Below are 26748 nucleotides of genomic sequence, written 5' to 3' on the forward strand. Positions count from 1 at the left end.
TCAGGGTTGGTGGGGTGGAGGCACTTGTACACATCATACACAGTTTCTCAGCGGCATTTCTAAGAGCAGTGTTCAACATCTGCTTGAACTCCTCTAGTGTCGGAGAGCTCACTACCTAGGGAGGCAGCTTAAACTTTCTTGGGATATACGGCCATCTTGATGCTCTGTGTTTACTGGTTCTACCCTGGCCCTCTTGAGTCACTCAGAACAAGCCTAACGCCAGTCAGCTCTTCGCCAGTGAACACGGCATTCAGATGTCTCTCTCACACCGATCCGTCTGTGCTAGTTCCTAGCCTCTTTACCATAAATTATTATGAGGTAAACCTCTGCAAAACCAAAATACTTCTGGGTGCTGAATTAATGTATTTCTTCCTGTAGTCAAAGCAACAAAATTCCAGGAACAACAAAAGACTTTTGCTATTCATTGTTTGTTGTCATTCAACACACTTGTACTGAGTCCCCACTCTGGGGCCAGGCTGGGTGCTCCTGTTGGCATACAGGACATGGAGGGCCCGCCCCCAGGAGCTTGTCTATAGGGGCTGGAGGGAAACTCATCAAGAGAAGCGTGTGCGTGGGCAGGGGCAGAAATGCCAGGGGCACTGAGGGCCGGCCCCTGAAGAGTCGGGGTGGGGAGGGGTTGGTTTGAGGCCCTTGAGGAAGGGAGCCTGGGGGCTGCTGTAACGGCATTTTCATGGCATGTTAATGTATATGTGTGGGTTTCCAGGTGTTCCCTCCCCCAAGGGCACTGAAGCTCCAAGGGCCTTAAGTAAGTTTTCTTCCTTCCGGCTCCCTCACCTCTGGATCTAACCTGAGATAAACGTGAGTGTCTTAGATCGTCAGTTATCGGGCATTGAAAAGAACCAATCCTTCATTCATTCATGGAACATGCACGGTTGTGAAAGAGGTTGTTAAAAACATGTATTGTGGTAAAATATACATAAACAATTTACAATTTTAACAACTTTTAAGTGTACAATTCAGTGGCACTAAGTACATTCACAATATTGCATGCAACCATCACCACCCACCAACTCCAGAACTTTTTCATCAAACCAAAGCGAAAGTGTTTTATAAATCATTTATGTAAAGGTGGCTCAAGTGGGAATGCACTATTTAAAGTCTTGAAGGAGGAACAAATCCCCCCATCTACCTGCCTAGTGTCTATTACATACCAGGCCCTAGTAAATAATAACATGAATGAGATCAGAACGCTGCCAGGGAGAACCTTGTAGTGTGCGATGCTGGGCGCCCGGTCCACCTTCAAAGCAGAGTGGGAAGACATAAAGGGTTCTTAGACAAAAGTCTCCAGCCTGAAGGAAGGCAAATTCTCCTTATTCTACTATAAGAATTCCCAGGGAAATGGGAGATGCTCTTACCTGAGGCCCCAGGTACCAGGAAGTGTGGGGTTTTCTCTTTCTTTCCTATTTTGTTCTGTTTTGGTCTCTTGCATGGGAGACAGACATCATAACTCACATCTGCCTAGAGCCATCCTTTCCCCAGTGTTCCCATTTGCCCTTCGCACTACCCTGTGAGGGCGATAGGGCAGACAGCATGACTTTACAGATTCAGAAGCTATGGCTCAGAGCATCAAGCAGTCCCAGGTTTTGCCCAAGGCCACACAACTTGTGTGCAGGTTCTTATTCTGAGCAGATCTTTAGGGGCTAGAGAAAGCATGTGGGAGAGGCATAGCCTGGGTAAAGACGGCTATCCCACACCGGGAAGGGGGAGAACCGGGCAGAGAAGCATCTTTTTATGCACAGAGGCATGGAGCCCAAGCCAAATTGAGCTGTTGAGCTGCCTGCGGGTAATGGATTGCCACCAGTGGCAGCTGGGGAGGCTGCAGGGTGACGAGATGGAATGCTTTGATGGGCCTCACATTGTCTGAAAGGCAACTGATTGGCAGCAGCTGGAATGTTCCTCTGCACCTTGTTTTAAAAGCCAGGAGCAGCACCATGAGGCAAACCCCACGGGTCAACCAGGCCACAGGGGCCCAGTCATCCAGCCTCTGGGGCCCAGAGCTCTAGTGAGGGCCTCACTAAGTGACTGGTCTTGTTCTCAAGAAACGATGTTCTGCTCTCAAAGGCAAACACCGTTTGCCACACGCTGCGCCAAGCGTGAGGCAGCAGAGATGAATTCTCCTGCCCTCAGGAGCTCAGTCCAGTGTGTTTCACTCACTAGAGCCCTGTGGGCATTGTGTATGAATAAGCACCACAGACTAGCATTACAGAATAGCCGAGGGAGCCCACAGACTGGATGTCGGCTCACACCCTGACACTCTCCCCTTGACCTCAGGCTACACACGCTCAATGAATCCCAGTTCCACAGTCACATTACCCAAATTCATTCTTAGGCCCCTTGAGCTCCACATTTCAATTCCTGTTTCCAAGTTAAAAAAAAAATCCCAGTCTCTCTGTCCATGTTCTTTGGGCATTTTTGCTTAGTAGTGCAATGTTTTTATGTGTAGTACTTATTTTTATAGGTCAGATGGATCCAGTCATAATTCATTATGATAGCACAGACCTCTGTGGTCCTAGGAGTCCTCATTTGTTGGGAGAGGAGTCTCCTGGTGCTATAAGAAGGGCCTACAAGTACCACTTCTGGATCAGAGCCAAAGCTTGATAAAGGGCCAGCCCTGAGAGAGGGTCAGTTCTTAGACCTGATTCAGTCTTGCCCCAGGATGATAAACGACACAATCTTGCCCATGCCCCTAGCTTTCCAAATTGATTTCAGGTCCTCTCTCAGGCACCATATGGTTTCCCAACCCCCATCATTTCCAGCAAGGTTTTTCCTAAGTAGGACACTTCGATTAAATTGGCTTCACTGAATTGTGTGAAAGTGGAGTTATGATGTTCTGTGTTACTGCTATGGCTGATAATGAACATGTCTATTAATAGAAACATTAATAGAGTTAGGATGTGTGGGAGGTTTATAAAGCTCCTGTATCCAGTAAACCACCAATCATCCCCACCCCTCACCCTGACGCACCTCCCCCCCCCCCCCCCAGGATAAGAAGGGACGGAATAATCAATAAAGTAAAACCCCATGGACTTGGTTGAAATTTGTGTAGCCAATTTCTATATCCTGGATGATAGAGAGAGAGCTGTCACTACTCCTAGGGCCAGTCAGCAATGGGCCACTTAAGTCTTGGTTTTTGTAGGTTTATGAACTGTGATTCCATTATTTTGAAGTAAACTATTTTTTCCAAAAGCTTCTGATTTGCAGTCTTCCCCCACCTATCCCTTTTGAGTGAAGCTTTGTGAAATGTCTGGATTCCTGGCAGGACGGGCCACGCTGCCTGAGGATTTCTGGCCTCCCTTCAATTCCCCAAGGAACTGAAAACCTCCTTAGCCAGCTCATCTCCTGCAGGGCATCCAGAAGCTCAAGGTGGAGGGGAGGGTTCTCATATCTGAAGGACTTCTGAGTTTCACGTCCCCTCTAATCCAGAAGACAGGAAAGACTTTGAGGAGGTTAGAAGTGGGGCTAAGGAATGAGACCAGAGTCCTGAGTGTGTTGTGTGGAATGTAAGGAAGGAAGCAAGGATGGCAAGTGGAGCTTGATTTGTGCACAGGGCAGATGGCTACCAAGGTGAGCTCTTTGAAACTTTAAATCAGCTATTTTAAATATGTTCAAAGACCTAAAGGAAACCATGTCTAAAGAACTAACGGGAAGAATGAGAACAATATCTCACCAAACAGAGAATATCAATAAGGAGACAGAAATTATAGAAAGGAACCAAACAGAAATTCTGGAGTTGAAAAGTACAATAATGGAAATGAAAAACTCACTAGATGTTCTTAGCAGTATATTTGAGCAGGCAGAGGAAAGAATCAATGAACTTGAAGATAGGGAAATAAAGATCATCCAGTGTGAGGACCACAAGGAAAAAAAAATGAAGAAAAATGAACAGAGCCTTGGAAACCTGTGGGATCCTATCAAGCATGCCAACATATGCACAACAGGAGTCCTAGAAGGAAAAAAGAGGGAGAAAGGGGCAGAAAGAATATTTAAAGGAATAATGACCAAAAATGTCCCAAATTTGATGAAAGCCATTAATCTACACATCCAAGAAGCTCAATGAACTCCAAGCAGATACAATCAAAGAGATCTATAGCTAGACGCATCAAGATCAAACTGCTGAATGCCAAAGATAAAGAATTTTGAAAGCAGCAAGAGAGAAGCAACTCATCACATACAAAGGACCCTCAATAAGATTAACAGCTGATTTCTCATCAGAAACCATAGAGGCCAGAAAAAGTGGGATGGTATATTCAAAGTACTAATGGGGGAAAAAAATCTATCAATCAAAAGTCCCATGTCTAGCAAAACTATCTTTCAAAACTGAAAGACAAATTAAGACTTTTCCTGATAAGCAAAACTCAGAGAGTTGTCTCTAACAGAACTGCCCTATAAGAAATACCACTTAAATGAGAGGACGCTAGACAGTAACTTGAATCAACATGAAGAGATAAAGGGCCCTGGTAAAAGTAATCACATGATTAAACATAGAAGACGATGTAAATGTATTTTTCATTTGTAACTCCTTTTTTAAAAAAATCTGATTTAAAAGACAGCTGCATGAAACAATAACTGTAAATCTACTGATTGGAACAAAACATATGAAGATGTAATTTGTGACAAAATAAAAATAAGGGAGGAGGCAAAGTTTTTTATACTGTTGACATTAAGTTGGTATTAATCTAAACTAGATTGTTATAAACAGATATTAATGGTAACTCCCAGACCAACTACCAGGAAAATAAGTAAAAAAAAAATAGTAAATGAAATAACAAGATAATTCAAATAGTACACTAGAAAATATCTATTTAACACAAAAAAGGAAGTAATAGAGGAATAAAGGAATGAAAAAGACATGAAATATGGAAAAGAAATAGCAAGATGGCAGACATAAATCTTACTTTGTCCATTACATTGCTTTCCAATTAAAGGACAGAGATTGGAAGAATAGATTTAAAAACATAATCCAACCGTATGCTGTCCATAACAGACTCACAATATTCAAATGCACAAATAAGTTGAAAGTAAAAGTATGGAAAAGATATACCATGCAAAGAGCAACCAAAAGACAGACGAAGTGGCTATATGAATATTAGGCAAAATAGACTTTAAGACAAAAATCACTACTAAAGACAAAGAAGGACACTTTATAATGATAAAGGGTCAATTTATCAAGAAGACATAACAATTACCAACATATGTGAATCTAGAAATAGAGCCCCTAAATACATGAGCAAACAGGTCTTTAAGAGGAGAACAGGGGAAGGCAGCTCCATCCTAAATATTTGATCCCCATGATCCATTATGGTGCTTAATATTCTACCAGTAGGCATTCATTCCTTTGGGTTACAGTTCTGCCTCCCTTAGAGTTTTTTGTTAAAGTGCAAATATAGCCCTGAAGCCAGCATTTGCATCAACACCTTAGCTGAAATTGGTTTCAGATCCTTTGGAGTAGTGACTACTAGAGACAGAGACAAAGGGTTGAGCCATTTTTGATGGAGTATAGAGGTATGGCCTGGAGTGGGCCGGGGGAGGGTAGGGAGGAGGGGAGTCTGAGATTGGGTGGAGGTACTAAGAATAGGGAAAGAGCACAGGCTGGGGAGAGGTGGGAGAAAGCTAGGCTATCACAAGGGACAGCAGAGACCCAGAGAGACCGTGAAGGGCTGTGAATGCTGGACAAGGAGCCAAGCAACTGCGGCATTGGTTTGGCAACTCAGGGCTGAGGGCAGCAGCAGACCCCAGAAGAAGCACAGGGAGTCAGCACAAGTGTGGGGGCCAGGGATGGCGGTGAGCACAGATCACACAGGTCAATACCCAGGAGCTGGCACCAGGTCTGCGCTGCTGTCTGAGTCCTGGAGAACCACGGGCAGGGGGGAAGAGTGGACTGTGGGCTGGAACAGACCACAGGCACTGGTAGGACAGGAGCACTGACTGGAAAACCAGGAACCCCACAGGAACAGAGGAGAGCAGGGCCAAGAGGCAAAGCCAGATACAAGCTCATGAGCAGGCAAATGGGCTGGGCAATTGGGCCTCGAAAGAGGTAGTGTTTGTGAGCATGCCCAGTAATGGGCAGGCGCTTAGGAAGTGCTTGCTGGTTCTAAATCGAACACTGAAGCAAGGCAGGAGGTCTGGGCAGCAACTGGATGTTGACAACGAAAATAGCCCCTACTTGTTAGTACCTACTATGTGCTGGGCATCATGCTAAGTACTTCATATACATTATCTCACTTAATACTTACAACATCCCTGTGAGGTGGACGTTGGAACTTCCAGTCTACAGACGAATATGAAACCTGCTTAAGTGACTTGCTCGGGATCGTCACAGCAATGTAAATGGGCTGCAGCCAGGATTTTCTGACAGCACTCTGCTAGGCTCTGGGCCATACTGACAGCCACGGAGCTGGCTCTGATCACCATGGTGGCTTGAGAGGAAGGGGGAGAGGAGGGGTCTGGGACCCGGGGTCACAGAGCTCCTCAGAGTCTCTCTGAAGGCCCCATCCTCCGGATGCTTTCAAGCGGGACTGCAGAAGGGAGCAGCAGAGGCCCCTCCTGCCCCCTTTCTCTGCCTGGATCTTTGAGGATTCATGGGGATTTACGCCGCAAGCTGGAAGGCCAGGCACTAGGCTCATCCCGCCCTGCTCGAAACCCTGAATGCACTTTTCCTAAATGGAAAGATGCAGCCCCAAGCCAGGGACGAGGTACTGGGGACAAAGGCATCTGTGGGCTTGGGGAATCCCTGATACAGCCTGCTTGTCTCATAAATCTATTGCCATCTCTGTTTCTTGTCAGAAACAGATATTGGAAGGCCACTTCTGGGTGACCCATCCCACTAATGAGACCATCGCCAGTGCCCTCTCTTAGGGAAAGGAGTTCCCCTCAAACTTGGACTGGGGCCGGGGCCAGGTTAAGTGGGAAATGAACGTGTCATCAAAAGCACTTTAAGCGGGAAGAGCTGGAAGCATCAGACAGCCCACCCTTCACTGTACCGATAGAGTGGGGCCCAGGGAGCAAGCTGGCTTGTCCAAGATCATGGAGCTCAGTGCTGGTGTCTGTTTAGCACCTGCCATGGGCGCCCTATGAAGGCTGGATGAGAGAGAGAAGTCTGCAAAAAGGAGGCAGACACTTGCCTGGTGACCCAGGGGGCTCCGACCCTTTTGGGAGTCTAGAGGGGAGGCCGCTGGGAACACCTCTGGCCAGGGGCTCCTCTCCTGCCTGGCTGGCTGTGTGTAGTTGTCGTAATCACCTTCTCAGAGGCCTGTGGACACTTTCTGCCCCTCTCTTCCTGCGTGCCCACCTTGGGTGTGGACACCGCTTGCTTCCCTGTTGGGCTTGGGTCTGTGGCGCTAGAACGGTAATTAGCAGTGATCTTAATGATCTTTTCATCCGAGCGCCCACAGCGGGCAAGAGTGCCTCGCCAGCTCCCCAGCAGCAGCCAGCGATGCTGCAGCCCTGCCAGGGGCTGGCCGCTGCCACCACCAAGAGGAAGGAACCACACATGGGCCCAGGTCCTTCCCCTTAACCCAGGGCCCTATGCTGGTGCAGCCACACTCTGTTCACTTCTCAAACACCAGCAAAATGTCAACATCACAGCCACGCTTCTTTTTTTTAAATACAGTCTTCTGGAAAAAGGTAAAATAAAATAAAATGAAGTCAGTAACTACAGACCTGGTCTTGGGCCTCACTGCCTGCATGTCAACCTACCCTGTTAATCATCATGTACCAGTTTTCGAAGAGCTATTTTGAGAAGCATTTAGAAAATGGCTTTTACATAGCTATATATACCTTATTTATACCCTCCAGAAATGGTAGCATGGCTTAGCAGCAGATGGGTTTTCTCCCCTCGTTTTCTTTTCATCTCTTAGTCAAAGTTAAGTAGGAAGTAAGCCCACTCTCTAACCCCAGGCATAAATTCCTCACCCCGACAGTCCACCTTGGAGTCACGGGTGTGCATGGTGGCAGAGAGGACAGACTGTGGGTTCTTTGTAAGGGACCATTCCAGATAACCGGAGGGGGCAAATACAGTGGGTAGGGTGGCTGCTGAGAAAGGCTGGCCCTGAAGCCTGGAGAGGAGCAGAGCCCTGGGCTGGGGATGGTGGCAGAGGGTGTGGGTGCCCTTTTTTGCTTCTCTCAACACCATGCAGGCATCACAAGGTCCATGAGGCATATGCCAAGAGTATCCCATTGGCGTCCAGAGAACGGGAGCCAAAGGAAGACCAACCACCCTGGCCCAAGCACTCTATCTTTGGCCTACAGGAAGCAGCAAGTCGGCCCTGCACAGTTGCCATGACAACTGCAGAGCTGAAGCTCCTGAGGGCAAGGGGGGAGAAGGGAGGTGGAAAAGGCACTGGTGGCTTTTCTGGAAAAGACTATCTGATTCTTTCCCCCCAGGACATCAAGCTGGGGAAAAAAAAGGAATGGGCATCTGCGGTCTAGAGAAAGGAGGGAGAGAAAAGACTCTGAGGTGCTCTGAGAGCAGCTCTCCTGACTGGGTGTACTTCCACTCCTCTGGGGGGAGGCAAGTCACTGACAAGGACAAAGGTCTGGGATGGCCTTGGCGAGGGCGTCTGCGCAGGAGCCTGTGTGCAGGATTCAGGCAGGTCCTGTGGCCTCAGGCCCAGGCAGAGCAGTCTTACAAGGCTTCCTATCAGCCACAGCAGGGTTTCTTCTTGGCAGGGCGGTCAACCTGCATGGCGTCCTCCCTCACTGTGTCTTCTTGCTCCTTGAGGATCCTGGGAGGGGAGAAGATACACTGTCAGTAGTGGAGAAGCTACTAGGCCCTCAGGTTACAGGCTACTGGGTAATAAGAAGGAAACCCAGCCTCATCAGAGCATCACAGAGAGTATTCCAAGTCTCCCTCTAGGGAGTACAGGTGCACAGCTATAATGTGTAAAGCCAGAGTTGAGTCATTATGGATTCTCCACGACACCTCCTCCAGGAAGCCTGCCCTGATCCTCTAGGTGGTGTAAGTGCCCCTGATAGCACTCTGACCCTTCTTCTGTTATAACCTTGTCACCTGGTGTCATAATGCACTGCTTCCTTAGCAGGTTCCCTCAGCTGAGGGCTGAGACCATATCTTTAGTCTCTGTAGCCTATCACAGAGCAGAGGCTCAAAAGGTATATTTATTGGTTATCAACTCTCCAAAAGGGCTGTCCCATGTGGCCACAGCTCCAGGCTGCACGTGGAGGCGAAGGATTAACAACAGTGGTTGGGCGCCTTATCCCTGCTTCACGCTCTCAGAGAGCATTCACCTGAGGCGTCTCTTCGGATTCTCACAGCCACCTGTGAGTGGGCAGAAATGGTATGGTTGATGTTCCCACGTTAGGGGCAAAGCTCAGAGGTAGGGTGACTTGCCCTGGGAATCAGTGGCAGAGAAAAGCCTAGAACTTTCCCCATCATCTTCCATAACTTCTCCAATGCACAGAAGGAGTTGTTCTGGGTTCTCAGTTACTCAAATAAAAATATTTTTTAGATGCCCCAGAATGAACGCCGAGCACAAAGTGAACACTGTTAAGTACTTGCTGGCTGGCTGGCTGGGTGGATAGATGGATGGGTGCATGGATGAATGGATGGGTGGGTGAATGGATGGATGGAATGAAATGAATGCCTAGATGAATGAATGAGTGAATGCGCGGCATTGAAAGCGGGGCCTGAGTGGTTTTGTTTCCTTCATTTCGGTGTAGACACAGGCTTAGGGAACCAGTGTTTCTGTGGGACCAGTCCCTGGAGCGCCATCACCTTGGGTGCCTGGGCCCACTCGCAGCCCTCCTCTCCCTGGCTCTTCCTCCCCCTTCTCCAGGAGCCCAAATCAGAAAGTTCCTGCTCCCAGCTGGCTGCCAACAAATCCCTAAGACGGTAGGCAGTGTTGAGGGGCCTCTGACACGACCTTTCCCAGAAGCATTTGCATTTAAAAAGAGGATCCCTGGGAAAAAGGCGGCCTTTCAGACTCGGAGGAAGAAGACTTCAGCAGGGGCGACAGGCACGGAGGCTTCTTTTTTCGTCCTTATTGTGGTTCAGGGGGCTGTCCCTGACCCCTGGGAGCCCACACAAAGGCCTGGGCCTCCAGCCCTTTCCCCAGAAGGCTCAGGCAGACAGAAGGATGGGCCCAGAGGTCTGGCGGGGTAGATGAATGCAGCGCTCCCACCAGGCCCGGCACGGCAGGGGCCCGTCACCAGCCGAGGGGGTCTCTTTACCTGGCCAGATGGAGCAGGGACTCTCTGGTGTTGTGGCCAGAATAGGCACTGCATTCGTAGAAGATCAGATTGTTCTCCTAGAGCCACAAACACAGGGAATAAAAGGAGAGCACTGGGGAGCTAGGGGCACATGGGGAGTTGGGGGGATGGTCTGTCTGCATCCACCCACACCCCTCATTCCTCTCACAGTCCCCCCCAATTCCTCGACCCCCTCCCCACTCGGTACGTGGTTGGTTTGTCTCCTCAGGCAACCTGCTAATGAAACCATCCCCCAGGTGAGCTACAACAATTGTAAAACGACAGAACTGTGCCCACCTTGGTGCTTTACATGTTCTCAAATCGCCCCAGGTGTGTACACACTCATTTCCTTGCCACACCAGCCCTGTGATGCAGGCAAAGACATGGAGGCCAGAGGGGACAACATCCTTCCCATGTCACACGCAGGGACACCGAGGCTAGAGAGGGTATGAAGGGCGGGCCTCTTCCCAGTCATGTCTTTAGTAAATGGCAAGGTTCCCAGCAGCATGCTTTCCCAGGACACTGGCATTCCGTGGGGCCTGGGGCAGCTGTCACTCCAATAGGAATTCTCCTTTACCCCAGTGAACTAATACTCCAGCTGCCCGGGCTGCCAGCATGGTGCCACAGGACAACTGTCCATCACTTCACTAGGCAGAGGCTGTGCTGCAAGCATGGCGGGGGCCCTTGGCCAAGGTTCATCATATTCTATTTGTCACTGCCATTAATAGATTTCCTGCTTCATTACGACAATGCTAATGGCATTGAGCCCCGGAGGCCAATGCCCTGTGGGGATGTGGGCAGCTGAGTGAGGACACTACTTCTGTGGCTGCAGATCAGGAGGCTTTGCAAAGCTCGCTCCCAATTCAGCTTTCCTGATCCACACCCCGCAGGCCCAGCTCCACCCTCCGTGCTCGCCAGCTCAGTCTGTGGAAGGGTGAGGGCTGCATGGTGGGCGAAGGGGGAGTGCAGAGGACCAAGACTTGGAAGATAGGATTTGCCTCCCGGCTTCACGTCCTGACTCTACCACTGAGGGGCTGTGTGATAACTGGAATAAATCGCGTAACTTCTCTGAGCTCGGGGTTTTTTTCTTCACTGACCAAAAAAGAAAATAGGATGATAAAAGTACAGGTCTGCAGTTCTTTAATCAAAATCCTTGGATCCAGATGTATCTTGGAATCCAGAATTCTTGAGTTTCAGAAAGATAATACATGTATATACTATAATTATATAACACCCTCAGTGGGTCTGGGGCAGCATCCTCTATCAAACAGATTAATATTTATTCAGTGAAACATTTGAATATTCATTCAAAGCAAGGCAAACAGAGACCAGAAATAGCCTCCTATCAGTTCTGGTCAGATTTTTCTGCCAGATGAAATGCAAAAACCTTCCTGTTTTCAGAGCTCTTTGGAACTGTGGATGAGGGACTGTGGACACGTAGCTGCCTAGTGACCCTCCACAGAGCAACTGCGAGGCCCTTCTTCCTCCTTTCTCTTGAATCTGACCATCTGCGCCTGTTTTCCCAGCCTCTGAGGTCGTGAGCCCTGTTTGGAGCGAGCACATGAAGAAGGATGGAATCCGGGCGCCAGGAAGCACCCCATCCTCCCGGACACACAGCTCCCTGGAAACCTCGCTGAGGGAGCAGAGCCAGCAAGGAGCGGGCGCTGTTTGCTCTGCTGCCTGATTTCCATTGGGCCTTTTGGTTCCCTGCTCCGGTGAGAGGGCTGAAGCCTATTTAATGGTAGCTTTGCAGTGCTCCGAGCTTATCGTGAGTTCAGAGCTTCGAGCTCAATCTGGGCAGAAAGGATAAAGTCTGTAACAGGGCTGTGCGAGGAAGAACATGCTGCCTTGCAGGCAGTGAGCATGTCATCCCTGAAGGGGATCAAGTGGAAACAGATGAAGAGACTCAAGTATCAGATGGGGGTGGAAATAAGTAACCTCTTACCATCTAAGAATTTATCATTCTGAGTTCCAAGGAAGAGAGGATGGGAAAATTCCCCATACTCTAGTCATAACTAGTCAACTCCATCCTGCGATCTGGCTTTCCACGGAAAGCTCCACACTCGCAGGAGCTGGACGGTTCCCATGAGGCCAGGACACTCATCTTGCCCACCTGCTTCCTTCTCAGGGGGCTTCCAGAGAAGGCTCCCACCCAGGCTCTTGGGCACATACCCACTTGCCCTCGGGGCCTCACCCTGTCCAGAGAGCTGGGAATGCTTGTCTTTTACCTTGGCGAGCTGCTCTCCGAGGCCTCGGGGGACTTCCCGCTCTTTCTCGTTGTCAATTTTATTGCCCAGCAGAAGAAGAGGAATGCAGTCTCCCACAGCTTCCTGCAGAACAGATAATCCCCCAACTTGAGAGAAGCATCCAGGAGGAGAACCCAGAAGGGGAGGCTTAAAATGCTGGCTGGAAAGATACAATCTGGCTTGCGAATCCCCCGCTGCCACAATTGGCCAGGCAATAAGAGAGACATCCCGAAAGCTGACAAGGAGAGCCACCTTCTGCGAGAGCCTCAGGTCACAAGGCTTCCGCAAGGTGCCTGAGGCCTGCCTGTGGGTGCCCCCAGGTCCCCGCCAGAGCAGGAACCCTCCCTCCTCCACTCCCCCTGGACCCTGGATGGAACATGCAGGCTCCCCATGTGTCCTGGGAGCTGACAGCAAGATGAGGGCACAGTTGACACTGATAAAATATGTGTCCTTACAGCGGCCCTAAGGCCACTCCCAAGTGACCAGACTTAGTCTAAATGAAGCAGAATGAACTGCAGGAATTAAGGCAATGTGGTCTGGCGGTGTCCTAGGGGCCCTCTAGGGGCCTCATATTGGGCACGTAAGCTCCCGAGGGCTGAGTCCACATCTGATTCATGGTACTGGTTCCACAGCGCCCAATGATGACTGTCACGTGCCTCGTTGGAGATCCCCACACGGGGCACTGCGGATGCCTGTCACTGGTGCTCGGCTCTGAGGAAGGCCCTGTATCAGGAAGAACCGTGTGGCCACAGCAGCTGCACGTTTTGGGCCAGAAGTAACAGGTTTACTCAAGCGGTCTACCCTGTTTACTCCTCCAATAGCTGTGGCATATCAGCCAAGGGCCAGCGCCCCAGGCTCCCCGCGCCCCACGGTTCCCTCCCTTGTGAAACGGGGATACCACATGTGCCTCTCCCGAGGACCAACAAAGGCCCCAGGATGCACAGCTATTCAGTGAATAAATATGGTAATCTCATTTAAGCAGGTTGTTATTTTTACTCTGTGAGATATTTAATTAGGGGCTTTTAATCATAATTTGGTAACAAATAGCTATTTATTGTAGCTAAATGTTTTACTAGATGGAGAGGGCTGTGGGACAACAGAAGCTAACAACACTTAGAGTTTGCCAATAGTTTAGCTACTTTACCTTCCCTTTTCAAATAAACATCCAAAGTCCATCCAACAGGTACACATAGTTTAAGTTCAAATGCAATTATATTTGAAATCAAGCCTAAATGTTTCCTTAATCTAGATATTTTTTTTTTTGCAGTTCAGAGGTGAAAAAAATTCTCATTTTCTAAATGAGAATGTGAAGGCTCAGAGAATCCAAAAGAGCGTTCGACAATAAAGTCACTGAGTTAGGAGGACGCTTTAGAACACGGGGCCACAATTCTCTGGTCTTTTTCTCTCCATTCTTATTTCCAACGAGCTCTCTGCTATTGAGTGTCTTATTAACTAGAACTCTCTAAAAGTGCTATTTCCACATACCCATGTTAAGATGGTAATTAACACTGGTCATGATGACTCCCAGGAGCCACGAGATCTACGGCGTCTTCCGAGCCCTCAGAAACAGATGGAACTATGTGCACTGTAGCCGATGTGTTAAGTGGACTGCACCATATTCCAATTATTTGCAAGTGAGAAACCCACTTACGGCATAGAGAGAATGCTGTGGCTCCCTATTATCAGAGTGATGTTTAATGGGAAGGCCTCCGTTCTCTGACTGTGCTGTCTCAGGAACTTGTGCAAAGAGTTGTTCACACAAAAGGAAGAAAAGAGGAGAAAGCAGGGAAATGGGCCAAAAGGCTCGCTGTTTGGAGCACATGAAAGAGAGATATTTATAGATTTATGTGTGAGGAATGAGTAAGGTTTGTGTGATTTCTTGATATGGAAACTCTGAAAATATGAGCATCAGACTTGAAATCCCAGGGCAGAATTCTGACCCGGATTCCGGTATCTTGGAATGATGGCTTCAGTTTCCTCACCTGCAAAGGGACGGTGAGTATCGAATGACTGAATAGGATAAGGCAGGAAATAGTCATAAGCCCAACATCTGAGCTCTGCGCACCACAAACAGCAATCTTGTTTCCTGGGAGAAGAAGGGACAGTCTGTTTTTTTAAAGCAATTCTTGGATATAAAAATAAAAGAGCTTAGAAGGAGCAGAAAAAAAAGCCAACGCCCCAGCTGGAGCTGTGGCTTCTGTTCTTTGCATTGCCTCCCTCACACAAACACTCTGCACAGCTACCTTCCCCTCCAGGGGCTCTGGCCTGCAACCGGTAAAGGAGAATTAGGCACAAATAAGCGAGCACACACACAAGCCTGGAGAACGGGCCATCTCTCACGGGCAGTCAGTGGGTGCAAGATCAGTCTCTGATATAGGGTCATGGGGAGGAGCCGGGGCTGGGCTGTGTGTCTAACGGTGCTCCCCGACTTTAACCTCAGGTCTTGAGCTATCTGCCTCAACATTACACCTTTTGCATACCTAACTAGGTTTTCAGCCTGTATACTGCTTGGCACAAAGATGCTCATAATTCTCCACCAGATGAAGCAAGACTTCCTTTAAAAGTCCAAAGTGCACCTCCTTTGGCGAATAAATCTGAGGTCCACCCAACCTCTGTTACATTTCTGTAGATGTTGGTAAAATCTCACAGGCATGCCAGATCAGAGGGAAGGAAGGAAGCTGAGCTCCTTAGCCAGGCACACAGTCTCTGGAGGAGATCTGGGTATCAGCCGGGCTCTGCCACTGTCTCTCCGTGGGCCTCGCCCAAATCGCTCCTCTTTGCTGGGTCTCTTCTCTGAGATGTGAAATAGGCCTCTGAAGCTGGTTTCTGTCCTCTGACTCCCTGACACAGAAGCCTCTACACCTTCCATCATTTTAGTTGCCTTTCTCTGAACTTGAGCTTGTTGGAAGACAGACTCGTTGAAATTCAAAAGATTACCCATCTATGACTTTAAATAACATGAGCTGTCAGCTGGCAGCAGAGGACTGGCATTCAGCTCAGAGTGTGCAGCTGTTGGGTTTGGTGGGTTGTAGTGCGTGTGTGTGAGTGTGTGTGTGTGTGTGTGTGTGTGTTTTAATATCTATTTGCTGTGAGGCAACAGAAAGCACTTGGTTGGGATAGCGCTGCTGTTTCTCTGGAGCCAGAATAAAAATTTTCTCAGCACGTTAAAGCATGCAGTTATGCTAAGGAAAAAAATGACTGCAAAATTATATCTTGGGGGTTTCCATATTTATCCACCCCCTGGACTATGAGTCAAAACAAGATTTATTTGTGTAGTTCGATTTAAACTGCCAGCACTTCAAGCTCAACTTGGAATGTGGGAAAAAAAAAATCAAACCGCTATTTTTTGCTCTGTGCTGTACATTGTCACCAATGACAAAGATCACAGAATGAGAATTAGCTAGCAGTCCACGAGGGAAGAGGAAAGTGGGCCTGGCTCCTTTGAGCTGAAGAACTGTTCTGCTTTGAGACTGAAGCAAGAAGGACTGAAAAAGACAGGAACACCTATTTTTCAGAAGCAGATTTCAACCCCGGGCCATGTGACGAGAGAGAGCATCCCTCAGTGGCAGAGCCTGAGCTTCTCGTTCTGGCTGTGCCTCTGACAAGCTGTGGGTGCCTTTGGACAAATCACTTTCCTCTCTCTGGATTTCAGGATTTCTCTCCTATGAAACAAGAGGCTGCATTAGATGAACCTCCAAGTTGTTTTCCAGCTCAGAAACACTGGTCTTGTCGGCTCAATAAACTCAGTCATATTCCACTGCCTTGACCAACAGGCCTAACAATACAGTGCTATCAGAATGACAAAAGATCAACATGCCAGATTTGCAGACATTGGGGATCAACAATCTGGGTTTGGGGGAAATACAGGTTTGTACCCAATCCTATTTTCTCTACCTGATACAGGCCCCCCAGTCTGCAGATTTCCAGTCTGTCCCTCAGACTAAACGTGGGACCCTTAGAGCCCGACCAGCTTCTTCTTGGACTTGCTAAACCAGTCTCATTCAGCAGAGAGGAGGAGGAGGTAGGGGCGGGCTGGGAATGCTGAGTTGGCAGGAGTGACTAACTGCTTTGATTTCCTGTAAGGTGTACAGGAAATGTTAAATGGCAGGAGAATCAGCACAGAGCGTGTCTGGGCCCACCTTGGGGCTCTTCTGCTGAAAGCCTGCAGACAAGGCAAAGCTGGGCAGGTGGCAAGGGGACTAGGGAGGGGGGGGCAGGAGAACAGCCGTGGGGGCAGCGCTCTCCCACCTCAGACAGCAGGGCCGGCGTTCGTTCTCTTGCACCATAGGATTTTGGTTCCCTCTGGGCTGGAAGGATCCTCTCATCCACACGCACTCCTGGCCCCCCAGGAGGGTCAAATGCCAGACCCTGTAGAATGTGGGGACCAGGAGGAGCTCTTCAGAGCCACTGGTCCACTCCTTCATTGAGTGATTGGCCAAAGTGTCATGGCCAGGAAGAGGCTGAGCTGGGATGGTGAGAACTTCCTTTTCAGGGAATGCCATACCACCCCCGGGCATCTGTACCTGCCCCACACAACCTCTTCCAAGAGTCAGTCTTTGCCATGTATAATCTGTGGCAATTTAAGCCTTTTCTTCCTGTACTCCTTTTCAGGTTGCGGGAGGAAGGGGCACGGAGAACAGCTGGCCAGCATTCACTTAATAATAAGGCTTCAGAAGCTGAAGCCTGTTATTAGAGCTCCCCCTCCACCCTCCCTTCTCCAGGCGAGGGAGCTGGCAAAGTGCTTGGAGCTCTATGGAAAAATAAGGTGCTCCACAAATATCAAGTACTTATTATTTTCAGTTCCCCTCCGATCAAATTAGGTGTCAAGTTTTAATCTATCACCTGGCACCTCTGATTGCTGGTTGCCAAGGCAGAACGACTTAGCTCTTCAAGAATCTTGAGAATAACTGCATTTATGATGCCACCGTTCCGCACCTTCAACACACATTCCGCCATCTGACACAGCCTTTGGCACTCGCTCGCGAAACCCTGGGCCACTGAACTGGGTTCATCCAGAGGGCCTCGCGAGTGCTGGACACGTGAGAGAGGCTCAGCAAATTCCTGTTGAAGGAGCACGGGCATCTTTGAAAATTAAGATTTAGAACCTTGCTTCTCAGAGTGTGGTCCCTGCACCAGCAGCATCCGCCTCACCAGAGACCTTGTTGGAAATGCAGAAGCTCAGGCCCCAGGTGAATCAGATTCTGTCCTGTAACAAGACCCCAGGAGAGTCCTGTGCAGATTAGGGTTTGAGAAGCACCAGTTTAGGCTGGGAACCATGGCGACTGAGAATCAGTCACCTGGAGCACTGTTGCTTTATTTTGGATTTCTAGGCCCTGAATCATTCTATTTGGGAGAGAAGGCCCTGGCATTTGTTTTGTTTGTAAGCTCCAGAGGCGACCCTGATGTTCGTCCACGTTTGGAATCATCATTTAGAGCCTACCTGTACCTTCTGCTAAAAGTTTAAAGAAGGAACACTCAAACTACCAATTATACAGCAGAGGCTCCGTGCACACGCAGATAATTCTGAGTCAACCACGGATGGATCTGTGCTTGGCTCCCTGAGCCCGGAGATGCTCTAGGGTTTCCACGGGGCATACTTGTTGGGTGCACGCTGACAGTGCTTCTCAGCCCTCCCCATCAGGAATGTGCCAGACATCCGGTGCTCGGCACAGTTTTCTGGACGATGGCTGAATTCGTGCTTCCAGCTGCAATGACGGTCCTCCGACACTTCTTCACCTCCGCCACCATCACTAAACTCAACCTATGTTCCACCTCTCCTACTAGTCGCAGGCTCTCTGTGCAAACAGGAGCCTTAGCAACCACACCCGCCTAATGATGACAGAGTTCTATAAATTTGCCTCCATCCATCTCTATTAATCCCAGGCTATTTGAACTGTCTCTGCCCGGCTCGAGCATACGTCAAAATTTAGATGTTGGGGGACAATTAAATGTCTGTGGCTGGAAAAGAATGGGTGATCTTGAAGAAGTCATGGCCTCGGTTTCTTCGTTGGAGCGTGAGATGGCTATATTAGCTCTGTGACTTTCAAAGGGAGACTCCCTTGTCTAACTGTACCCGGCCCTCTGATACACAAGACTGAAAGAAGTAGAGTGGCTCTGACGGAGATGGGGGCAAGGGGCCCAGAACTGTGACCACTATACCTGTCCCCAGGCCCTGATGCTAGGGCTCCAAGGAAGAAAGTTTGAAAACCACCAGATGAGGTGATCCCTAAAGTCTCATCTGGTGCTTAACTTCTGTGAGGAAGACAACTCTGCCGGTGCCGTCAAAAAAAGTCATGTCACACAAAATCGTCCCATTCGCAACAACATGGAGGGACCGTGAGGGTATTATGTTAAGTGAAATAAGCCAGATAGAGGAAGACAAACACTGTATGATTTCACTCATATGTGGAAGATAAATAAACACATGGACAAAGAGAACTATTGCGTGGTTACTAGGGGGTAGGGGGTTGGGGGGTGCGCACAAAGGGTGAAGGGGTGCACCCCTAAGACGACTGACAAACAACGATGCACAACTGAAATTTCACAAGGTTCTAAACTACCATAACCTCAATAAAAAAAATCATGTCATAAATTCCGAAGTTTCAATAGGAATCACTCCCAGATAACCCATGCCGTTTGCTTCCACGATTACCTCGCTGTAGAGCCATTCACTACATTCCAAAACTTACATTTTCTCTATTGGAAGTGTCTTAGGTGCAATAATTTTGAGAAATAATTTGTATTAAGCAAATTTCTGAGAAACCGTTGAATCTGGCTTCCATTCTTGTTCCTTATTTTTCTGGGTAATGAGAAAGTTGGGGATTAACAGTAGAGAAAGGAGCCAGTCCAAACTACAAGAGAAACAGATTTCGGTGGGAGGAATCATAGATCTTAGGGCCAAAAGGATGAAAAAATGAACAACCCTGTATCCTGCCTGCACAACGACATAGTACCCACGCATGCATCCAACATCTGCCCAGCACTAGTCCTCTGGGGTCCCTGCCAGGCACTGGGGTAGGTAGGTGACAAAGGTGCACTTTTAGTTCTCAGCAGGTATCCAGGCTGGGACAGTGTCCTTTCCAGCAGTGTGACATGTGATAATGAGGGAAGGGGGCTATGCCAGGTCTGAGGGGCTTGAGTAGAGGGTGGAACAGAGCTCCACAAGGACAGGAATGTCGTCTCCTTTATCTGCTGCTTTAACTCCCCGATCCTAGAGCAGGGCCTGGAACAAATAAATACACAAGGAGGATTCCCGCTCTGGGGGAAACAGCGGGGACATCCTACTTGCTGGTTTTGTGAAAGAATCAGCTGAGGCCATGTCAAAAAATTAAGTGGCTCGTCCACATTGCCCTTGGCCTTGAGAAGTCTGCAAGCGAGTGGAAGAGGAAGAACACGTAGATGGCCTGGAAGTGGAAAGCGCTGACAAGGCAACATATTGCACGTATAAATCAAGGAAGTAGAGTTTTACAGATCACGCAGAATTCAAAGAAGAGCTCTATTGCTCAGGGGCCCTGCCCAGGGTGACTTTGGGGCGAGCCAGGGGCCCTCACGTTGCAGATCAACCTCCCCTCATGAGAAGGATCGTGACTGAGGCCGCAGAACACTGTATGGTGCCACTCCTCGGCTGGGTACAGCTGAGCCCAGTGGAACTAGAAAAATGCTAGAAAAATGCTGGGAGTGGGGAGAGGTGGGGGTGAGAATGGGGAAGAACACGGTTGTGACTAAATTTAAACGCCGATTTCTTGAGAAAACCTTCCTTGACACTCCACTCTGTGCCCCTCCCCCAGTCTTATTCCACACACTGGAGCACTTATTGCCATTGTGATGACATGATTATTGATGGAATCTGCATTTTTTGTGTCCTCTCCTCCATGAGGCCAGAGACTGTGTCTGCCTTGTTCACTTTTTTTTTGAGGAAGACTGGCCCTGAGCTAACATCTGTGCCCATCTTCCTCTATTTGATATGTGGGATGCCTCCACAGCATGGCTTGATAAGTGGTGTGGAGGTCTGTTCCGGGGATCCAAACAAGCGAACCCCGGGCCGCCGAAGCAGAGCACGCAGACTTAACCACTACACAACCAGGCAGTCCCCTGCCTTGTTCATTTTTGACTCCCCAGTGAGTGGCCTGGTACCAGGCATCGGGTGAAGGGATGTATAAGTGCCTGAATCAGTTTGCTCCTGGAGAAGGTGGGTTCCAGACCAGGCACTGGAAGCGCGGAGGGCCGGGCGGGAGGTGGGCAGAGAGGAAAGGAGGCAGGAGGCAAGCACCAGTGCAGAAGGTCCCCAGCTCACCTCCACGCTGCTCAGCCACTGCCGGACCGACAGGAAGGACTGCCTGGAGGTGAGGTCGTACATGACGATGACCCCGTCGGCCTTCCGGAAGAACTGCTGGGTGATGCAGCGATACCTGCATGGAGGGGCGGGTCAGGGGTGCGGCTGCCTGTCAGGGGAGCGCGGGAGGCACGTTAGTTGGGGACAGCTCCTCACCTCTCCTGCCCGGCTGTGTCCCACAGCTGCAGGGCCACCTGAGAGTCATCCACACGCACCGTCTTCACACGGTAATCGATGCCTGCAAGGTAGAGCGGCTGTCACTTCCAAATCAGAAAATCAAGCCCCCAACATGTCCGGAACCACATCAGGCCGAGGGTGAAACTCTGCCTGTGCAGATCCTGGGAGGCGATGTGGGAAAATGGACAGAGCACTGGACAGGGAGGCACTGGACTTGAGTTCTGGTCCTCTCTCTGCCACTTCCTAGCTGTGGGACCTTGATCAAATCACTTAACCTCTCTGAGCTGTAGGCTCCTCACTGTGACGTAACCCGTACCCTCTTTGGGGATAGAACATAATAAGGTTCAAATGAGCTCGCAAGTGTAAAAGCAGTATACCAACGCAAAGACAATTGTTTTTATTCATGAATTTACCCCCTCACTGCAAAGATGGAGGAGGAAGAAAGACTGCCCTCAAATTTCTTTCTCCCTCCCTCCCTCCCTCTCTCTCTCTTTCTCCAGAAAATCCTCTTCAAAGTTCCTGTAACAAAAGTCAAATATCCCTGGGGGCTGGGTCATGCTTTCAGGCTTCCATCAGCCAATGCAAAGGGATGAGCAGGCGCAGGAGGAGGGGGGTAGGTGGAGGGAGGGCCAGAGGAGAAGAAGAGAGGTGGGGGAGAGTCAAGGGCAACATTCACCCTTGAGACAGTTTAGAGCTCCTGATGCCAGCCACTGGGTCACTGGCAATCCTCTCTCTGAGGCTGTGACCCTGCCTGGAGCAGGGAGAGGGAACATGGGGAAACGCATTCGGCATCCACAGCAGCCCTCAGAGATAAGCACCTACACGCCTCCCCGGCTCCTGATAACAGACATGCCTCCCTCCTGCATCCTGTAAGAATGTTCACAAATGCTTAAGGAGGCTCAAAAAGTCTTTCCCCCTTAAGGTATCAGATCTTGGAACCACAGGCTGTTGCCTGCCACCTTCAGAAAGGCCCAGCCTCTGAGGCCTTTACCCTGCAGGGCTCAGGGAGGGACCCCAGAGCAGCCTGGACAGATAAAGACAGAAGAGACATACAGACACCAAAGAGGCAGGAAATGAAAAAGGTCATCCCAACCATTGTCTTCAGGCAAAGGCTAGTGCACCAGGGGCCTGGGAGTGGAGGCTGGGCGGACGGCTACCCACTCCTAGGATGTCAGGACCTGCAGGGACTCTGGCAGCCAGAGAGGGAGGAGTGCATTTGTCAGGGTAGAGAAAAAGAGTGATTTGTCCCAGTGGTAGAATGCCTGATATTTCTAGTTTTCCTCTGCCACCTCTCCATCCTCACAGGGCCAGGACTCGGTGGCTCCTCTGTCTCTTTAAAGGGAGCGTCTTTCATGTGGCTGGTGTGACATCTGCTTACTGACACGTGTAGCAGCACCAGGCGCTGCGTGGCAGGGAGACTAATTGGAGCTGCTGCTCCAGCATGCTTTGTGCAGTGTGATGAAGGGCATTCCTGATTTGGAACCTTTGATATTTTTCCCCTTCCTAAATTGTAGGTGTTTCTATAATTGGCCTCCTGGGAAGTGCAAATTAGTCTGATTTTCTCTTTTTTAGAGCCTTCCATCCCAGGGGCACAAGTTGGAAATGTAAACGGACCCCGAATCCCTGATGCATTGACAGGAGAGGCATACTACATGCACTCTGCTCCAAGGGACGCCTTTGAGGGCCCGAGGTCTCGGCCTCCATCCCCCCGCCTCCCACAGGCCTGTGCTGGAGCCAGGCTCGCGGGGGCCTGCCCCCTGAATGCTCTCCAGGGAAGGCAAGTGCACCTCCCACAGCCATTGCTTCCCGCGTCACCCTGCTCCACACACTTGGCTCACTCCCAGCCGTTCCTCTCAAGGCCACACAAGGCCAGACTCTCCTGGGCTGGGGTCACAGGTCTTCCTGTCAGGATCCTGACTCTTCATCAGGATGCTCAGAGTCTTTGGGTGGAATGGGACAGAGGGAGGGGACAGGAGGATGTTCCAGATGTGATAACAGCATAGCAAAAGGCCCAGCAGTAAGAATGGGGCACCTGAAGCATGTGGGAAGAGACCCATCTGTAGGAGGGAAGTGGGACAGAAGGGCCAGCTCAGGGTCAGAGGACGCAGCATCCCCAGCAGGGCTCCGGGGCATGGAAGTTTGTCTCCTAGAGCCAGCTGGTGAGATAGCCAAACTCAGACGTTCTGGACAGAGAACCAGGCTTGAAGCAGTCTTGGGTGACTCAGTTCAAATCGCTCATTTTTCAGATAAGGAAAAACTGAAGCCCAAAGAGGGAAGATGTCTTCCTGAGGTCGCACGTGTCAGTGGCAGAGCTGAGATGGAGATCAGGACTTCTGATGCCCCCCTGAACCTCTGCAGCCTCCCCCGCCTGCACCACCCTCTGTCCACCTCCTGTGGCAAGAAAGTACCCTCACCACTTACTGGGTGCTGAGCACACACAACTCAATATTGTTAGGGATACTGTGGACTGGAACAGAAGGGGTGTGAGTGTGGGAAGGGTGGGGGCCAGTACCAGCACCAATCATCTGATGGGAATGTGGACAAGCCTCTTAACCTCTCTGGGCCTCAGTTTCCTGATCTGTCTATTGGGCTGATTACAGTTTTGCCTGCCAGGGTTGTGTGAAGATAGAAGGAAACAATGAATATAAAAGCCCATGGTGCGGCAGGCCCCGTGGCCGAGTGGTTAAGTTATCCCGCTCCGCTTTGGCGGCCCAGGGTTTCACCGGTTCGGATGCCGGGTGTGGACCTAGCACCGCACAGCAGGCCATGCTGAGGCGGCGTCCCCCATGCCACAACTAGAAGGACCCACAACTAAAAACACACAACTATGTACTGGGGGGTTTTGGGGAGAAGAAGCGAAAAAAAAAGACAGAAGATTGGCAACAGATGTTAGCTCAGGTGCCAAACTTTAAAAAAAAAAAGCCCACGGTAGATATTCAGACCACATCAATATATTTGCAAACAGAGTTGACTTATGAGCACAATTAAATGGTACATAGTAGGCCCTCAATAGATTTTTTTGCCTGAGTGATTCAACTTGGTAGAAGCTAAAAGGTCAATATGCCCTTGGGTCTTGCCACATATTCCAATGCAATGAGCAACTTTGGGTGAAGGCAGCAAAGGCCCCTATCTAAATAAGACATCATCCAAGAGTGGGAACACATTGAGCCAGGATCATCCATTAATAGCTGAGCCTAACGAACGTTCGCAATGAACTCTAGCTGTCACCCAGCAGGCCCGAGATACAGGATGGGTAAAATCCGATGCGTACAAGGAGCCATCCAGAGCACTGTCCACCATCCCCCTGTCTACACACACACATACAGGCAGGGGCAGGGCAAGGAAGCAGGGGGCCCAGGGTGGGGCTGGGGGGGCAGGGGGTGGGCCTCAGGAGGAGCATGAAGTCTCAGGACCCTGCTGAAAGTGGGGAGGAAGCGATCAGAGAGAGACAGCTCAGAGAGGGCACAAGAGGCTGAAGTCCATCTTTGCCAGCTTCAGCTCCACTCAGGCTGGACGTAGGAAGCATTCGTGGTCCCAAGTGTCCAGGGGAATGAGCTTAGCAGCCAGCACTGTGCGGGAGGTGGGCCTCACCTTGCCCCTCACTGTGGAACAAGCCGACAGTGGCCCCCTAAAGCCAAGCAGGGCCCCTCCCACTGGGCTCCAAGTCCCTCCCTGGGCCCCCTTCTCACGACCTCCCCTTCCCTGACCCGGCTCAGGGCAAGAACTCACCCACAGTGGCTGCCGTGCCCGGGGAGAACCGGTCCTCGCAGAACCGCCTCAGGAAGGATGTCTTCCCCACGGCGGAGTCGCCCACAAACACAATCTTGAAGAGCCGGTCTGGGGTGGAGAGAGAGCCTTCCTCCTGTGGATGGCAGACAGTCTGGTCAACCTCTGGGATGGTCGCCCCCTGTTCCTGCCACAACCTGCCCTTCACTTGTCCCTAATGTCCAGGGGAGGGTGGAGACCTGGCCTCCAGACCAGCACCCGGGCAGCCGCTCCGGCCTCAGATGCAGTCAGCTCTGGGCTCGGGGCACAGAGGCTCCTTCCAGCGTCAGCAGGAGGGAGGAGAGACATTTGTTCCGCCAACACGTGCTGCCTGCCCACTGTGTCACAGGTCCTGTGCCGGGTCTGACAGCACAGGGACGGGAGGCAGGCTTGGTGTCTGGTGGAGTGAGGGGGGCAGCCATGTGAGCAAACAAGCAGAGCAGTGTTCCATGTGCTCTGGGAGCACGGAGGAGGAATCAAGGATCCAGAGGAAGGGACTTTGGGCTGGGGCTTAAAGAGGAGGCAGGGATTCCCTATGGAGGGGAAGGACAAGGCGGATGTTTGCAGGGAGAAGTGGGGAGAGGAAAAAGACTTATCTGTAGTACAGGGGTGGGGACATCCCAGGCTGGGGTAGGGGACATTTATTTCTGCCCTACCATTGAACCTGGACCGCATGGAGAGAGGACTCTTGCCTCTGTGCGCACTGCTCTCTGTCTCATCTCAGCAGCTTCTGATCCTCATCTAGGGTCCCCATCTGCGCTGGGGAACTAAGGCCGGGCAGTTTCCACTCTGGAGGCTGGGAAATCTGCAATGCCAGGCCGCTGGGCAGAGCTCCTCAGAGTCAGCCAGTCACTGCCCTCCGGCTCCTCCACCTGCAGCGGGAGGGTCTGGGAGCCACCTGCCCGTTAGTCTGGGATGCTAAAGCCCAGAGGGGCAAGGACTTGCTCTAGGACACTGACCGAGTGGCGGGCAGAGTGAGGAGCCACGCCCCAGCACAGGGTCCTTTGTGCTGCATGGTTATTCCTTCCAGAGAGCTGCTTGCTTACTTGCCTGAATCCTGCCTTCAGGCCCAGCCCAGCACTGCCTGGCCAAACGAGGAGGCTCTTTTGAATCCATTTAGAAGTGGATTTGGGGGAATTAGCTCCTCTCGTTGAGCAAATACTATAATGGAGTGGCGGCCGATATTAGTAGTACTTGAGTTTCAGAGAAAAGTCATTAACAGCCTTTTGGGAAGAAATCAATTGCATGCAGTACTTAGGAGGGAATTCAAGGTCAATTACGGGAATCTAAACTAAACTTCAAAAAAAACCTCAACCTCAAAAATTACATCCCCTGCCCCGTTTTCTTTATTTTTGCAATGCACAAGGGCCTTGACACTTTGCCGGTCTCTTCTCAGCCTCTGTACCTCCGGTTGTCATCTGTTTGAGATTGACGCTCAGTGCAGCAATCTGTGTCCCCCCCAGGGACACAGGGACAGGCAGAGCACGTGAAGCCCAGGGTGGGAGGGGATGGGCCTGGCTGCAGAGGCCGTGCCTGACCCTCAGCCCTGCGCTTCGGCTCCCGCACCCCTGGCCCCGCCCCAGGAGAGCACGTTTTTTTGCAGGCAAAAGCCAGGACCCACCTACAGGAGCAGCGAACTCCCACTCAAGTTCATGCATTTAACCTATGGGAGACCACCGGATGGGGAAAGGGGACTAGAAAAAGACCTGTTCTCATCCTCCTTCCCACCACTTTCAAAAGAAAATCTTTAAAAAAATAGAAGTAACACATGCTAATTTTTAAAATTAGGAAACATGTAAAAGTAGAGAGGAAAATAATAAACATTCATAATCTACCCTACCAGCCCAAAGTAGTCACATTTCATATTTTGATTTCTTCCAGGCTTTTTTCTATATTGATGAATGAATATATGCTTTATTGAGAGATTTGAGATATTATATATAATGTTATCCTACTTTCTCATATATCATTGCATTATAAATATTTCTGAGTCACTACAGTTTT

The 26748-nt window shown here is 50.1% G+C and overlaps 1 protein-coding gene across 11 annotated transcripts in view; it reads right to left on the reverse strand.

The window, feature by feature from the left end:
* Positions 1 to 1413: 1413 nt before the first annotated feature.
* Positions 1414 to 26748, reverse strand: part of CRACR2A (calcium release activated channel regulator 2A) — a 176251-nt gene continuing 150916 nt past the window's right edge. For 10 of the 11 annotated variants that reach the window (XM_070494916.1, XM_044756331.2, XM_044756333.2 and 7 more), the window contains 6 exons: positions 24709 to 24841; positions 20959 to 21040; positions 20764 to 20878; positions 12453 to 12554; positions 10207 to 10283; positions 1414 to 8744 (listed from right to left, as the gene is read on the reverse strand). In XM_070494916.1, the coding sequence (XP_070351017.1) occupies positions 8660 to 8744; positions 10207 to 10283; positions 12453 to 12554; positions 20764 to 20878; positions 20959 to 21040; positions 24709 to 24841 (594 nt within the window). In that variant the 3' untranslated portion in view covers positions 1414 to 8659. Of the gene's footprint in view, positions 8745 to 10206; positions 10284 to 12452; positions 12555 to 14452; positions 14557 to 20763; positions 20879 to 20958; positions 21041 to 24708; positions 24842 to 26748 lie in introns of those variants that run through there. The other variant, XR_006518404.2, reaches the window with a different exon arrangement.

This window comes from Equus asinus, chromosome 22 (assembly GCF_041296235.1).
Source record: "Equus asinus isolate D_3611 breed Donkey chromosome 22, EquAss-T2T_v2, whole genome shotgun sequence".
NCBI lineage: Eukaryota > Metazoa > Chordata > Mammalia > Perissodactyla > Equidae > Equus > Equus asinus.